The 17,328-nt window shown below is 39.0% G+C and overlaps 1 protein-coding gene across 4 annotated transcripts in view; it reads left to right on the top strand.

Annotated features, from left to right (window-relative positions):
* The window catches only part of MICAL2 (microtubule associated monooxygenase, calponin and LIM domain containing 2), a 193,348-nt gene that overhangs the window by 34,795 nt on the left and 141,225 nt on the right, over positions 1-17,328 (top strand). For all 4 annotated transcript variants that reach the window (XM_019519567.1, XM_019519566.1, XM_019519569.1 and 1 more), the window contains exons 2-7: positions 3,556-3,763; positions 6,629-6,745; positions 7,557-7,658; positions 10,949-11,104; positions 11,928-12,028; positions 15,540-15,797. In XM_019519567.1, the coding sequence (XP_019375112.1) occupies positions 3,556-3,763; positions 6,629-6,745; positions 7,557-7,658; positions 10,949-11,104; positions 11,928-12,028; positions 15,540-15,797 (942 nt within the window). The remainder of the gene's footprint in view (positions 1-3,555; positions 3,764-6,628; positions 6,746-7,556; positions 7,659-10,948; positions 11,105-11,927; positions 12,029-15,539; positions 15,798-17,328) is intronic.

Here is a 17,328-nt window from a genome sequence, read left to right as displayed (position 1 = left end):
ATGCATTCTTCCCCTCCCCCCCAGCAAACACAATCCTATATCAGAAGAATCAAAACCTGGAAATAACAGAAATACCCTCTGTTCTTGCTTCGATTCCTGCCATAGGCCAATAAAGGGTGCCCTTGAGTTCCCTTACAGCAGCTTCTGTTCAGGGAGGTCTGTTGGCACCCTGCAAGCTGACCAAACCTTTCTACCTCACCTTGGCAGCTTGTTGGTGACAGGACTCTTAAGAAGGAATTTTAAGCCCTATCAAAATTGTAACTATGGCTCAGTCATGGGTTCCCTGTCTTTGATCAGTTCATTTAACTTACCCATACCTCATTTTCTCCATCTGTCCAATATTTTGAGTACATTTAGATGTACAGGTGCAAGGTGTAGCATATATGCAAAAGGAGTATCCCGATAAAGGACAAAACCCTAAGTAGTAGTATTGTCAATACGCAGTGTATTAGCCTGCCATATGACTGGATAACTATATTGCCCATTCCCTCATTTACTTTTTCTTATTGTATTCTTGTTTCCTCTTGTTGTGTTCTCATTTTGTTTTAGGGCCTCATTCTGGAAACAGTCTTTAAAAGTAGGTCCACTACATCCAGTGACATAAGATATACAAATATTTCATTGGCGAGAGCTTGCCTTTCTCTAAATGATTAAAAAAACTGTACCTGTGTGGCAGAATATAAATAATAGCTTATCACCTTTATCAGAGGTGTAAATGGATGCAGTTCTGTTTCTTAATTTGTATGATACAGAAATGTAGTGGTAATTTTACTCTTTTTGAATTATCCTTTAGTCCTTTTTTACAAACCTTTTCTCCCTTAACCCCTGTAATGTCCATAACACATACTTCTCCACCACTTGCAAAAGGAAGAAAGGCAATCTCCCAGGTCATCGTTAATTATTTGTTTTGATCAACTGACAGAGGATATTCAAAGAGTGTGGTCATCTTCATACTTTGAGAGATTGCGATCCTGCCTCAGTAGTCAAGTAGGCCGTAACTGGTAGTGATCTGCCAGAGCTCGCTTGACTTTCATGATGCTAGTTACTAGAGTTTGGAGGTCAGTATTACCATACTCTTTTGTGTTGCATCAGGCACGATGAAAAATATGGTTTTATGTGACCGAAAGCAGAAGTAAGTTAATTTCATTCTGAATATAGACAGTTGGAAGCCAAAAGACTAGCTTAATAGTAGATAGAATATAGACCCAAGGACTTCATCCTCCTTCCTAGAATGATTATTGTACTGTTTCTCTCTTTGCAACTTCATATATAAACATTGAGGTCCCCTTCTGCATCCTGCATGTTGCTATTTTCATTACTTAATAAAGGTAGAATTCTGGACAAGGCAGAATTTATTTTTGCAATATATTAATGCTGTACTTTGTTCCAGCAGTTTCTGGAAGGGATGATAAACTGCTAGGAGGAGTAAGTTTATACATTAGTGGCAAAAAGGCTTTGCCAATAAATCAAAGAATATGTAACTGAGACACAAAGATAAATATGTTTATAGTTGGTAACCATGGATGGTGGCTAAAATACAGTTATTTTTCACTGTCTCCAACAGTGTTGGAAGATATTTTGTCAATGGGAGGTAGAATCCTTTTTAAAACTGTTGTGTGCTGTCTGCTACAAGTACCATGAGGAACTCAATGCTTTGTGTGGGGGTTTTATTACTTGGCAAGTATCACTATGACTAAATCTCAAAAGACTGCTTTTGAAAATTGCATTTATTTATATATTATAATTCTTGTTTGCCAGGAGAATAATCAAACCATGTATGGTCTGTATTTGTAAAATGCATCTAAGCAGTTTGCTAAACATTACTGGAAGACTGTTTAGCTGTAAATACATTCACTTACTTGTCAGAACTTGGAGTTCTCATGTTAATCATGACAAGTATGTACAGGAAGGAACTGACCCAGTCTCTGCTTATAGTCCTGCCCTTCAATCCCAATAACATCTGCACTGGATTTTCTTCCTTTTTTATATAATAAGGTCTGTTGATGTTTTCTTAATATTTAACATAGTGTGACAGGTTACTCTGAAAGTACAAGCTAAATATATTTCAAGAGTCAGCAAGCCTGGGAAATATGTAATGTAACTATTCAGTTTTTGCTAATGATACTTTATCTGGAGATTACAAACTATTCACTTAAAAATCAAGGTAACATATTTAATGCAGTGAAAATCCTACTCACTTTTGAATTTCTTAGAATGTTACATAATTTTTCATTTAAGGAAAAGAGGAGTAATTTAGTAATTTTATAATTAGTTTATACAAAGGCCAGTGCCAAATGAGATGTTACAACACATGAACAGACCCAAATTAATAAATAATCTTACTTATATGAAGAAGAAATATAATTAGAACCAGACTTATTGTAAACTAAACATAGTTGATTGTAAGTCCTTACTTTGGAACTGTAATCACTGTCTGGCTATGTGAGAGAAAACCAAAGGATCATGTTTTGATTGTGAGATAATGGAATTGTATTTGTAGCACAGGACAACTTCTACCTCATAACCAGAACTCTCTGAATTAGGTCATGCACACTTCATCAAACAGCAGACCTAAATTTTTTACCTAAAGTGATTTACTACTTTAAGTGATTTGTTTTATCAAGGTAAAAAGGACTGTTTCTAATCAACCTCTACAGTAATCAGTGTAGGGAATGAAAATCCAAGAGTTTCAGATGCTTACAATAAATCTACAACTTCCTGGTTCATGGAAATTTTTAGTTATCAGGCCAAAACTGAATTCCATGCTTAGTGGAGATTTGGGCTTTAGCATTTGTGAAATCTCACCTTGAGATGCCTACGTATGACCTTATGAGTTTACCCTCCAGTTTTTACTGAGTATTTTGAACGCTGTGTTAAAGTAGAACAAGCCAAGTCCTCAGCTACTGTACATCAGGGTAGATCTAATGATTTGCTGGAGCTGTGCTGATTTACAGCAGCTGATGATCTAGTTTGTTACATTCAACATACTGGCCGGGCTATAGGAAAGTACAACTAATGTTTGTCATAGGATAGTCATACACTAATGCTGTAGGAGAACTGGATTACTTTAAATCTGTGGGTTTTGGTCTAATCTGAATCATGCAAAAATATTGTCATGTTCTTCCTGACAAATATGCTCCAACATCAAAGACTTGTCATTGCCCAATTCTGCTGCTTAGCTTTAGTATTGCCTGTTGCAAATAAATTTGAAATAAATACGAAATGTAAATCAAACATGTTAAAAGCATCATGTATGGTATTTTAATCAGTTTTTCTCTGATGGGCACTTTTAATGTACAAGACAAGCACATATGTCCAGTTTTCTACCTATCAAGTGATTTTTACAGTTTTACCAAGGAAAATTCAATGAATGAGTGTGGTGTTTGTCAGAAAATTCACTTGAACTTTTCTGGGGTTATTTGATCAGCTGTAGTTTTGCACAGTGCCTTCAGCTGACAGTTAATGTTTGTTTTACACAGATTTCTACTTGCATGCCCATGGATTCCTACTTGCATGCCCAAACTTAACATTTAAAATCCTTCTTCTCTTCCTCAGTGTTTGATTGTTGGAGGTGGCCCATGTGGTTTGAGGACTGCCATAGAACTTGCCTTCCTGGGAGCCAAAGTTGTAGTTGTGGAGAAGCGGGACACTTTTTCAAGAAACAATGTTCTGCATCTGTGGCCTTATACAATCCATGACCTCCGAGGTCTAGGAGCAAAAAAATTTTATGGAAAATTTTGTGCAGGCTCTATTGATCATATCAGTAAGTATGAATAATTACATAAAATACACTGTTCTATTATACACTTTCTGTTAAGAAGGCATGCTTTGGGAAGATTATCAGATTTCCTAGATTCAGGGACTGAAAATATACCTGTCCTGAATGTACATAAAACAAAAGTAAAACACATTCAAGCACTTCTAGTTTGGCAAAATGCTAATATCTGTCTTGAATATTAAGGAAAACTTTGAGTTGACTTTTCATTACTGTTCAAGATCAATGTAGGAGGATCTTACTGCCTTTCTGAGTGTCTTCTAAAAATCATAGAAGTTTATACAGTTGTGTGATTGCTTTTGTTGCTTAGTCTACCAAGTTCAGTGCATGCAGGTATCTTACGTGACAGGAAAAGGTTATGGGTCATATCCTATTCCACGTGTTAAGCACCTAACTGGGATCCTATTCTGCCTTGCTCAAGTCTCTGAAAAACAACACTCTTACTTTTGTCATAGGCCATTATCTTAGTTTTAAGACTAACTCACAAAAAGCGGCAAATAGGAGAAGGACCCCATCACTTTTTCCCCCAAAGACTCAAGCAAGGTGAAATAGGATCACACTTCAGATGCCTAAGTCCACTTAGGTGCCTAATAGGTGGAATGGGATCTGGCCCATGCATACAAAAAAGACAAGCAAACAAGGAAGGATCAAGGAGACAAAGCACAGTAAATCAAAAATATTATGGAAACCCAATATACTTCCAAACTCTTTTATTATAGTAGGGTTGTAGGTACCACCAGTAGCTACAGAGGCTCAAATTACACTCAGTTTCAAGCAGAGAGGAGTAGGAAGCTGCTTGAATCAAATGCAGAAAGGGACATGATCCAGACATGAAAGGGCAGTGAGCTTATAGGAGGGACTGGGCAAAGAGAATGGAACTAGGTTGAGAAGACTGAGTAATGAATAGAATGCTGGGACTACCTAGGTAAGAGGAGTGGGACGGGGAGGTGGGAGAAACAAGAATGGGAGAAGATGAAAGATGGAATGGGGCCAAAAAGAGGTCAGGTTTTGAGAGCCTAGGTAGGAGAGTCCATGCCCCCTAGCTCACAGTTTCTCCTTGGGGTTTGGGGTTGAACCAAAGCATCATGTGTGTGTCTCTTTCCCCTGCTGTCAGCCAATACCAGTGACATGCAATTGCAATATGGCTCATCCTTATCTAGTCCCAGTCAACATAAAGAATTATAAACTATTAGTGTTACAGTTTGCTCTGTCTGTGGCAGAGGCATATTTAGGAGATCTGAATATTTCAATCTGGCTGATATGTGCACATCCATGTGATGCCAAATGATGGAACTTCTGCTTTTTCGGTTACCATATTTACTTGTATACCACACGCATATCCCTCTTCCACTCCAAATTAGCTATCCAATATTGGGGTGCCTATTTTAAGGTAGAAAATTGATTTTCATGCTTGAATGGAGACAGAGAGATGCTGGAATGGCTTCTGGGGGCTCTGCTCCTCTTCCCAGTTGCATGCAGGCATCCTTCTCAGTGTCACTTCCCCTGTCCTTCCTAACAGTGTAAGTGTCAGAGTCCTGCATGTGGCCAATGTTCAGCCATGGTGAGACCCTACTGTGACAGGCAAGATGCTGGAAAAATCTTGTTCTCTTTATTCTGCCTTCCCAAAACAATGCGTCGTCTTTGAGGGCAAGTAGCACACAAGAAAATGTCAGTTTTCTGCACATCATTTTTTTTAGTTTAAAAAAAAAAAAAAGCTATTTTAAAAGAACGTTATTACACTTAGGAAGTCAAGCAAACAAGAATGAGGAAATCCCAGGAATAATTTCAACTCTGTTCAAGTCCTTTGGTATATGTATTATATCATCTTTTATATGTTCACATACTACATTTTCCACTACTCCTCTGATCTGCTACTCAGTATTTTGTGCAATGCACAACAGGCTATCTGATTTACTGCGCACTATTCAAACCTTACTGTGAGAACAGAACTGTTAATTGCTTCATGTACCTCTGGTATGAATGGATTACATTATTTATTTTCACAATGCTTATTTAAGATGCACAGATTATATTTCCGTTGAGGGGAGGGGAACTGAATACAGAGAGCAAGACCAGAAATATGTGTTAATTATACGTGCCCAGTTTGGGCTGCCTAGGACCTTTTTATATGTTAAACCATGGACCTCATAGTTGTTAGTTGCAATAAGATTGATCAGCAGATTGTATCCCAGGGTCTCCCTTCAGGTATGAAAAAAAAACCCCTAGAAAAACATTATTAACCACTTATGAAAATTGTGGCTTGTTGTGCATTTAACAACTGTACAGAGGAGGAAATACCTGTTTTCCCAGGAAATGTCCCAACCTGGAGGCCATCTATTTTCTTTCATTCACTACACACCTTTCAACAAATAAGCAGAGAATAGATAACAGCTGACTTACTATGTAAGCCTAATTAATCTCCAGAATGGGTATGACCTGTGTCTGAATAAGGCATGGTGCTCTCTGGAAAAGGTACGATAAAATGTGAAAATATAATGCATGTGCGCAAAGAAACTGATTTAAGAGTGTGCAAGCAACCTTTTGTTTTGGCATATTCTTTTTCAAGTGGTTGGGTTTTCAAACTGAAAGTCTGTTAATGTAGATTTTGAGTATAATATATTGAGGTAGGGAGGCCTTACTTTGATCCAGTCACTGAAACTGAAGAAGGTTAACCAAATCTTTCAGACACCAAAAAACTCTGAAAACATGTTGTGTTATGGTTTGGTTCATGGCACAACATGTATTTCTGATCTGTAATGGAGGCCTGCAAGGGCTACTTAAGTTCAGTATAATAATAATGAAAAAAATGCTGTTGCATCTTCTCGAGCGATGTATGTCTATTATTATTTTCAGGTATTCGGCAGCTTCAGCTTATCCTGTTCAAAGTAGCACTTATGCTGGGGGTTGAAATCCACGTAAATTTAGAGTTTGTGAAAGTTCTGGAACCGCCTGAAGATCAAGAAAACCAAAGTATGACAGTCTTCTTATAATTTGAAATAAGTTATTTTAGAAGCAAATACATTTATCTCACTGAAGAACTTGTATGAAATAACTGTTATCAGGGGCATTGTGTGAAATAATTTCTTAGGCCATCCAAGGGATGTTTTTTTGTCCTGCATATGAAAGCCAGATACAGTACATGAGAATAGTAAGCGTGATAAAAGTCACTATGTCAATACACTGGTATTTAAAAAACAAATACCTTCCGGCCAGAAAAGTAATATTTCCTCCTGTGCCTGCTGGCCTATGTTCTGAGGTTTTGTAGAGAGTCAGATATATTTATTTTATAAAAACAAATATTATATTCTTTGCATTATTGTAAGTGAAGTGTCTTTCTTGGGAAATGCAGTTTTTTGGCTAGATTGGATTTTCCCCTTCTTTGTGGTAGCTTAATGTGAATGTGCTCAGTTTAATTTAAAAGGATAAAAAGTTACCAAGGCCCAATCGTGCAAACATTGTATTTGATATGTCCTGCTTGGTTCATAGTGCAGCTACTCATGTAAGCAAAAATCCTTTTGTACCTAAGTGTTTACAGGGCTGGTCCCAGAGCCACTTCAGTGCTTTAATTCACCCAAATATAGGGGGTTCATTCGTTGCAACTGAGAGTTGCATACTGCTTTGACTTAAGTCAAAGTTTTATCTACCCATGTAAGGGCAGAATTTCTCCCAGCTTGAGAGCAAAATAGAGCATTTAGTGTAATTGCCTTCTTTCACAATCTAAAAATGCTGCTTCTGCCATTCAGTGGCTGAATAAATGTTGTCACCTGTTTGTTTCTTTTAGAGATAGGTTGGCGTGCTGAATTTCTTCCAGTGGATCATCCTCTGTCAGAATTTGAATTTGATGTTATTATTGGGGCAGATGGCCGCAGGAACACATTAGAAGGTAGGTGAAAATATATTCTTGAGACTATGGTGGGGGCGATGTTGTAACCATGATGGTCCAGGAAAAATGAGGGGCAAGGATTTTTGTGGGTAATATCCTTTATTGGACCAACTAAATAATTGGGAGGGACTCTGCCAAGCTTTCAGGTATGGCTTTACCCTGAGGAAGGTAGGGTGGTACTCAAAAGTTTGTGTATGTCCCCACCCAACTATGTGGTTTGTCCCATAACATAATTGCCCACAAAATTTCTTCTCTCCCACATTCTTAAGATTAACAATTGCTTTAAAGTACAATTGGAAGTCTAAGAGGTAAGAAAAGGTGGAAGTAACAGATTAACCCTCAGTTCAATAAAGATCTGTGTCTGTGATGATGGAAATTGATTTTATGGGATGTTCCTTCCCTTTATTATAGTATTTCCAGATGTGGTCCATTAAGTACAAAGTTTAACTTTAACTTTATTCCTGATTCTGCAGGCTGCCTGTATCATACATTTTAGCTGTCTTAATGAGCTACTGTTGTAGCATATGCTAAATAACATGCTAGTTTAATTTGAGGGCAAATGACAAAAGCATGTCAGGAACTGCACATTTTTCATGTAATAGTGTCATAAATCAACTCTCTGTACTTGAAATAATGATTGTACAGTAGCTGCCAGGTATTTAATAAATGCATCAGAGCAGTTGCTCTCAGATGGTGGTGATGTCATTTCAGTAGCAGTCATTTTGGTAACAGAACCAAAAAATTAATAAAGAGCTGGAAGGAGAGGTAGATCTTGTTGCATCTACTACAGTCATCAAGCAGAATTCCACTCCATTGAGTTGCCCCTAAGTGAGACATTAGCTAACCAGCTCTTACATTACATGAACAAACCTGTTTGTTTAATTATATATTTTCCTTATAGTGATAATTACGCTCATCAGTTTCAGTGCATGAAGCCCCTGATTTTCTATTTTTATTGGTCTCATGTTTTGTACTGCTTTTTTCCCATGTTTGTAAAAATCAGTATATTTATGAGTATTTTCCTGTAACACTTTATAAGAAAATTAGCCACTTATTTATCCCAGTATAAAGTCTATTGAAGTAAAAATAAAATCTCTAGAAGTATAAGTTGTTGGAGATTACAGACACTAGCAACAAGCTTGACAAATGGCTTTAGGAAAATCTTTAGCTACTTGAGGGGAATATCTTGTTAGACTAAGGGCATTAGTATAAAACCAAATAATGCTTGCACATTACACCTGTTAAAAAGAAAGGGTAAGATGGAAACTACAAGTAAACTTGTACCCATGGAAAGTGCCAAGAAACAAAGAAATTTACCGTAGGGTAGCATTTTCTGACTGTCTCAACCGAAAGTCATAACTTCTGTAGGTTTCTGACTTAAAGCATTTTCATAGTTTCATAGTTTGTAGGGTCAGAAGGGGCCTGAGCAGATCATGAAGTCCGACCCCCTGCCTTGGCAGGAAAAAAGTACTGGGGTCAAACGACCCCAGTAAGGTGTTTTGTCTAGCCTTGTCTTAAAGACCCCCAGGGTAGGAGCCAGCACCACTTCTCTTGGAAGTTGGTTCCAGATCCTAGCCGCCCTGACAGTGAAGTAGCGCCTCCTGATGTCTAATCTGAATTTACGCTCTGCCAGCTTGTGACCGTTATTCCTAATCACTCCTGGTAGTGCTCGGGGGAACAGGGACTCCCCCAATGCCTGCTGGTCCCCTCTGACTAGCTTGTAACAGGCTACTAGACCCTACCCAATTTTGCAAGGTCCATGCCCTTCAAACATGCATATGCTCAAGTTGACCTACAAGAATGTTTCCATCAATGTTGATGGGGATACTTAGGGTCATAAACTCCCAGCATATATGTTAGCTGGATCTGAGTCTAAGGTTGCATTCTTGAAAAAGCAACTGGCTTGAAATAAAACCAGAGTATAACTTAGCATGGCAGTCCACCTAGCAGCCCACCAGTTGCAGGTGCCCCCCAAAGGGTTAAACTCCTCCCCCTTTGCTCTTCCACTGCTGTTGCTGTAGTCTCTGAGCTCCCCACTCCCTCCTCTGAAGGAAGCTTCCACTACTTACCCCGTCAATGTGGCTTTCAGGTCTGAGGGAGCCTGTGGTTGAGTACTTTGGGGAATTGGAAACCCTGAGTGGCATCTGTGTCACTGCAATGCAGAGGGAGTCGCTTGCTGTGTGGCAGGGATTGGTATCCTAGCAGGACTACATTGTATATCACTTCCACACATGCAGGGAGCCTGTGAGGAGCTGTATGTCCATGCATCAGGTCACAGGGTGCATTGGGGATTCATGCAGGATGTCAGGGCCTGTGTAAGGCAGTGGTGCTGCAAGGAAGGGATTTCACACTGCTTTGGGGAACCATATGCTGCAAAGCTGGGGAGGGGCGATTGATTGTGCAGCAAATTGAGGGCCATGTGGTAGGCTGGTGGGGAGGGGGACTCGCATGGTGTGGCATATGACCCACGCAACAGGCAGCCCAGGGGTGTGTGACTGCATGCCTGTGGTCCCCAGCCACTTGGAAGTTGGACAGCCCTGATTTAAACTATTGAGTAAATCAGTTGCATATTGCTGAGTATAAATGACTGAAATGTTGGGCATTTTACATATGCTCCGGGGGTGGGGAAGGACAGAGATGCTCTAATTAAAGCACCTGGAGCTTCTTGTGCATCAGTGCCCCCACACTTTAAAAATGGCGGCAGGGACACTTTTATCTAAAGCTTGTTGAATGACCTCCAGTTAAGGTGCCCCAACAATCATTTTGAAGCATAGGGACACTAATACATGAAACGTGGAGCCTGGCTGGAGTGCAGTAATTACTATGCTCCAGCAGACTTGATGAATCGAGCCTGCTCCAATGCACTGGAATTACAGTGTGTTGGAGCAGCCTCCTGGCTCATGTGCAGGCACCCTCAGTTAGCTTTTACAAATGCTTCTCTCAGTTTTGAGCCAGATTATTTTAAGTCTTTTTCTAATCATCATATTTGCTTTTACTCCTTTCCCTGGAGAAATAATTAACATCCATGAGTGGTAAAGCCTTACCCATAAAATGCCAACTTGTGAGCAAACTGTACATATCTTCAGTACTATGTAATCCCCTTGATTGGCAGATTTTTTTGAAAATAAGAATATACTGAATTAATGGGATTTTGGTAATAAGGAGTCTGCTTCCCATGTGTTGGGGATAGAATTAGGTCAGGAAGGAAAGAGAGCTGCCATGTAGGTCTTTATCTCCAGCTCATGTGCTGAAATTTTGCAATGTTTTTAATTATTTTCCTTGGTCTTCAGGTTTTAGAAGAAAGGAGTTCCGTGGAAAACTGGCTATAGCTATCACTGCCAATTTTATAAACAGAAACACCACTGCAGAAGCCAAGGTAGAGGAAATTAGTGGTGTTGCTTTCATCTTCAATCAAAAATTCTTCCAGGATCTTAAAGAGGAGACGGGTGGGTCCTTCCTTCCCCTATGCACCCCGCCCCCCCATCCTACTACCAAACAAAATATACAATTGAGAAACATTTTTTGTACGGCTATTCTTTTGACACCAAAACTTCAATTAAAATAATTTAGTAAAATATGGTGATAAAATTCTGCTGATTTCAAAGCCTTGGGGAGGGAGGCATCTATTTTTGATACAGTGAGATTTTTTTAACATGAATGTTGCCACAGCATGTCTGTTCTAGTGTTTGCATTCTTCTCAACTGTAAAAAAATATGTTTGAAACCAATGATAACTTTTTGAGGGAGAACAGTTCCAGTGCCCAGAGATTTCCCTGAAATAGGACACGGTTTGTTTTGAATGTATTGGATTACATGTTTTCATGAAATATAGCCCTCCTTCTTGCAGGTGTTGTGGTCCAATTAGTATAATTTTCATATATTTGCTTTTAAAGGAATTCACTATAAGTATTTAAACAATCTGTCTTGAATTGAAACATCATCCATGAAACAGACAGACAGACCAAGAATTGAACTGCATTCAAATTGACTGATGCACCACATGAGTACGCGTATCTGGCTTATGCATATTACAGTCTTTTTTTTTTAAATTAACATTTGATAATTATTTATTTAAAACAGTTGTTTTTAATTAGTTATGGACTTGATCATGCTTGGGTTTAATTTTTTGTGAGGTTGCTGGAGCCAAGGTGGGTGGCACCTCAGACTAACTGATTCAGGGAATTGTAAGCTTTTGTAGGTGACAGCCTACTTCATCAGGTGCTATGAATTCACAGGAGTCTTCTCATATTTACTAATGTCTTCTTTTCAGGAATTGATCTGGAGAATATTGTTTACTATAAAGATAGCACTCACTATTTTGTAATGACTGCAAAAAAACAGAGTCTTCTGGACAAAGGAGTCATTATTAACGTATGTATACATGCCAGACAGAACCTTTTACTGTATTTATTGATTTTATGAATTTGGTTTAAAAATACATAAGAGCAGCTGAATAAATATTTATTCATGTTACAGAAGGTGTAAATTGACTAGCCTAATCGCTTTGTGATTAGAGTACAACTCACTTAGATGGTGCTCTACATGTGCAAGAGAACTGAAAATGCTATTTGAATTTGTAATTTCAAAAACTGGGTGAAATGTGACCGTGAGTGAACCTGCAAGAGTGATTAGCTGTGCCAGCATTGACCTCATTAAAGATAAAAAGCCTCAATAACTAGGGACCAAATTGGGTGAATCTGTGTAAGCTCAATAAAGCCGTTGATGTTGTCTGTTCAGTTGTCTAAATTGGGTAATTATAAAGTTGGCCAAAATTTCCAAAATAACTACTAATTTTTGGATGTCAAAACAGACATCTTATGAAGCATGCATTTTCAAGAAGGTGAATACTTGACACTTTCTGAAAATCAGTCCTCTTCAATGTCTCTCTCATTGGGCAAAAAATGAATTTTCCTGGAAAGATTACAAAACTGTTATAGCAAGAGACAGGGTTTTCTTAGGATGAAAATGAGAACTGGTATGAGGGTTCTCAAACATGTTTGGCCTGCAGGTTATTTTAATGTGACAGAGTTGCCATATTGAATCAAAACTTATTTTGCCTGTGAGGAAGCAAGTGTAGGTCAGAGCAGGTGCAGGAAGATGAGATGGAACTAGCTTTTAATAAATGGAGAAAAAAAGAGGCAGAAATAAGGTGGGACAGCTTTTGGGAGGGGTGGGCAGGAAGACAGAGCTACCTGATGAGGTAGTATTATGATGCAGATGAGGCAGATGCAGGAGTATTGTGGAGATGGCTAAGAGATGGAAGAGCTGTCAGTTTGGCTTGTGGACTTTTTTGAGTGTCAGAGCCAGGGCTGGAGGGATGAAGAAGGCTGAGGACGGAGAGCAGCTGAAAGGTTGGCTCGCTGACTTCCCCCTGTTGAGAACTAGTGCTGGAAAGTCAGAGAAGACTAGCAACAGAATAGTAACATAGGGTTTTGCCTACTGACTTCTGCTAAATCTGGCTGGAGGGCTGGAGAGATTTAAAAGCCAGTGTATTAGTCAAGGAGCTTGTCTGTGGGCTGGGAATGGTTGATCACCAAGGAGACCCACTGCCTAGCCCAGGGCTGAGAAGAAACAATCCCCAGATGGAGAACCTGATGAATCCCTGCTGGAAAGAGCAGAAAGGCCGGCGGGGCTGAAAGAGAGGGCTGTTTGACAAAGAATCTTGGGGAAAAGTTTTAGGAGTGGCTGAAGATCTTAGCACTGGGATGTCTGCTTTGCTGTGCTATGTCTGCAGCATTTAAGGGGTATGGGCCCAGTGGGATGAATCACTTCTCACTTTTTGGGAGGGATTTTTAAGGATTACTTCTACTGTTGGAGAAAACAAACCATGACAAGTAAGGATGACTTTAATCCTATAAAATCATTGGTGGAGTCTTCAAGGGGCTGATGGTGAAAAATGGAAATGGCTTCCCACCATACAGGCAATTTTGGGGGGGTGTGCCACTTCTTTTTGAAGACTAGTTTTCTGATGAGCTCTTGGAAGCAACTTCACCATGGTGAAGGGTAGAAACTGTCCACATGACTCCCACACTGACCAGTATTCCCTTCATGGCTCACCCACTCTCAAACCAATATGTCTTTTATTCCTGTTTTGGAGAGGGGTTCAGACCAGAGTAAGATGAAACAAAATGACATCAAGGGCTGTGATATGGACTGCTCCTTGGATGTAAACATAACATTTGGGTTTTTTTTCTCTTTTTACATTTTGGCTTCAAACTAAAACTCTACCTTGGCCATCAGGATGAGTCTAACTTTTTAGCATTTTGCCCTGACTACTTTTATAAACAGAAACCATAGTTGGGGATGGACTTGTTTGGTTGTCTGTGTTTAAAGCATTTCATAGACTAACAAGTAAACACTTTCCTTAGCCAGAAGGCTGGAGCTGAGTTACTAGACTGGCTGATTGAACTGTGTGCCTGTGACTTTCTGGGGACAGAGGTTGCATTTTTCAAACTTTGGCTGATCTTTTCTTTCTTCCCCAGAGACAGGATCAAACTTAAGTTAATAGAACCTGATAGTTACAAATCTTTTCCAAAGAAGAACATTTGATACCAATTTAGAAACTGCCAACTAAAGATTGCCCCTACCCTGAAAACAAAGAGACAAAGAAAAGAGTTCAAAATTGGAGGCTGACTTGGTCTCTTGGATTTCATATTTTTGTGTTTTTCAATATTTTTGTGCATTTCAATATATTTTAGTGTAGAATAAGCAAAACAAAATCATTGTTAACAAAGCTATGAGTACAAATCTACTGTAAGTTTTAAAAAAACGCTACCCGTCCACTTATACAACATTAACCCTTACCATTTTCAAACTTAATTCTGCTCCCAGGACTCTGACACAGGGTGCTCACACCCAAACCAGTCCAATGTTGGAGCTTGGGCCACCTGTCCTTAAGGTCAGGGGTTACTAGTAAATCCACAAGATTTCTCTGAACGATTCACGTTGCATGTTAAACAAGTAATTCAACACGAGGCAAGTGAGCTAATAACGGTTTTGATTCATCATGAGTTTCATCCATGATTAAGTGTCATATAGAAACCTATTTAATCAGTGACCTGAAGTAAGGTGACCCATAAAGTAGGGTCCCTGAGAAGCTTGGGTGGTTTGCTTTTTAAAAAAAAAAGTCTACCTTGTCCAGTCTCTACATGCATCTCGTAAAATGTTCATTTTGATACATTACAAGTTTGACATTCCTTAGTATCTAGTCAGAATTCTGACTGACACCAAACAACAGGGCAGCCCACATATAGTCTCAGTACTGATGGAACGTGAAGGGAAGATCCATTGCATACTGATAAGTAGTGGTGATGGCTGCAGAGAGGCTGTAAATTTATCAAAATATTGGTTAAGTGATGAGATAAGGGAGGTAGCACTATCTTCCTTTGTTTGCTTAGCTTGCAGCTTAGAGCGTTACTACTTTTGGGTTGTGCTGAGAAGTTTAAAATTACAGTGGGCACATCTACACATTCATTAATGCACTTTTGCTACTGTGCATTAAATTTAGTACTTCTAATGTGAGGTACTAAATAAATGCACATTATGCTGCCCTAATGCACAGTAGCAAACGTGCATGCTTTTTAGTGGCAATGCTCAATAGTCTAATTTTACTGTGCATTAGTATATTAGTATAGTTTTTGATGGGACACTCTAATGCAGAGTAAAATAGGCTACTAATGCACATGTGTAGGCATTAAAGCACATTTGTAAAAGTGCCCAGAGTGCCTGTGTTTGCTCATTAATAAATGTTTTAAGTATTTAAATAAATCTCCTCCAACCCTTCTGTGATACGATGTTACCATCCTACTATCCACTGCAATATTTGGTCCTGGGAACAGACTTGTTTAAAATATATCCTAGTGCATGCATTTTCTCTTTTCAGGACTATATTGATACTGAAATGCTCCTATGTGGGGAAAACGTAAACCAAGAAAATCTGCTGTCTTATGCCAGAGAAGCTGCTGATTTTGCTACCAATTACCAGCTGCCTTCCTTGGATTTTGCAATTAATCACTATGGGCAATCAGATGTAGCCATGTTTGATTTTACTTCCATGTATGCCTCTGAAAATGCAGCTTTAGTACGGGAGAGGCAGAGACATCAGCTCTTGGTTGCCCTGGTTGGAGATAGTTTACTGGAGGTAATGTTTTATGCCAAAATAGAATTTTGTTGTTTAGGAGATTTTTGAAAGTTTATTTTAAATGCCTTTGGGGAACACATTTATTTCACAAAATGTTTTATTTGACAGAATAAAAATCAAGAATCTAAAATGTGACTATTGTCTGGTCACCAGCATATCTTTAGATCTTTGCATGGGAAGAGCAGAATTACAAGGGGTCTGAAACATGCTTAAATGACTGTTTAGCAACCTGCAACAGAGAACAGCTTTCCTATTTTGTTGCTTGTTCAGTTTCTGTAACTAACTGTTTTATTTAAGAGACACTATCAAATTGAATTTATTTAAATAATCTATTTTGTTCTTCTATATACATTTCCAGTTCCACAATATGCCTTATTTAGTAGAATGATTGGATTTTTTCCTTCCCATTTTATAAGGTTCTGTCTTGTAAGGAAGAAACTGGCTTGAGTATAATGAATAAATGATTAAATGGATTCTACATAAAATGCTTCCAAATGTACAAAGTAATCAATTAATTACTAGAAGTAACCATAGTCCCCAGAAACCATTTTCCCCTGGACTTAACCTGCCATTCTAAACCGTAGCAGAATAGCTTAACAAAATATATATATATATATATATTCCAGAGAGTAAAGGTAATCTTGTAAAGTCCTTTCTTCTATTTTTAAGTGGAAGTCTGATCATACAGACTGGGGTTTGGCAACCAGTGGCCCATGGGTTGAATCTGGCCCTCAAAGCTCCAATTAGGCATGGGGCATTGGTGGCAGGGAGCTGTGCTGTTGCAGGTCACTTCCTGCTCAGTGCTTCCCTCTGCTGTGGAGGGGACGGGAATCTGCTCTGAAGATGTGTAGGCAGCTAGCTGTTTTGGAGGGGTGTGGAGACTTACAGCTTGCAACCAAAGCAAAGTTGCAAGCTCTGGTCTGCACCAGAAAAAGGCTGCCAACCTCTGGTGTGGACCATTGCTGATACATGTAACTTAGGTGAGTAAAGTTGCTGACTTGTGCAAATGTGTAGACCGCTCATTCCTATTCATATTTATCCACTCCTGCCTTAAGGTATTCTTCCTTTTGTGGTCATTCTTCAGGATGTCTTGCAAAATAGAGGAAATGCTGGTTATTCAGCTGACATTGTTGAACCATGTCATATACATGCATCGCCAGTGAGGATGGTCTAAACATAGCAGCAGACACTTTTATCTTTGTCTTACATTAAATGTCCTGAAACACTGGTATCTTTTTTTCTTTCATTTTCATGCTGTGGTTTTATGCTGTGGTTTCAGTAGCTAATACATGCCTAATAACCTCTTTGACACAGATTCCATTTGATATCGTATATGCTGTATTTCATAGCTCAAAGCAGTAAGCTTGGTCCTCAGGTGGCATAGCTGGTGCAGCCCCCTTGAGAATATGGCCCAGTGGTTTTACTCAAGCCTGTCAGAGTGTACTGCATTGTATTACAACCTGAGAAGTGTACAGTGTAGTAAATGCACAGTGTGTTCCATATGGCCAGATGTTTGAAACTGATACAGCAG

This window comes from Gavialis gangeticus, unplaced genomic scaffold, assembly GCF_001723915.1.
Source record: "Gavialis gangeticus isolate Ggan-Ray unplaced genomic scaffold, GavGan_comp1, whole genome shotgun sequence".
NCBI lineage: Eukaryota > Metazoa > Chordata > Crocodylia > Gavialidae > Gavialis > Gavialis gangeticus.
This window is presented reverse-complemented; position numbering and strand designations above follow the sequence as displayed.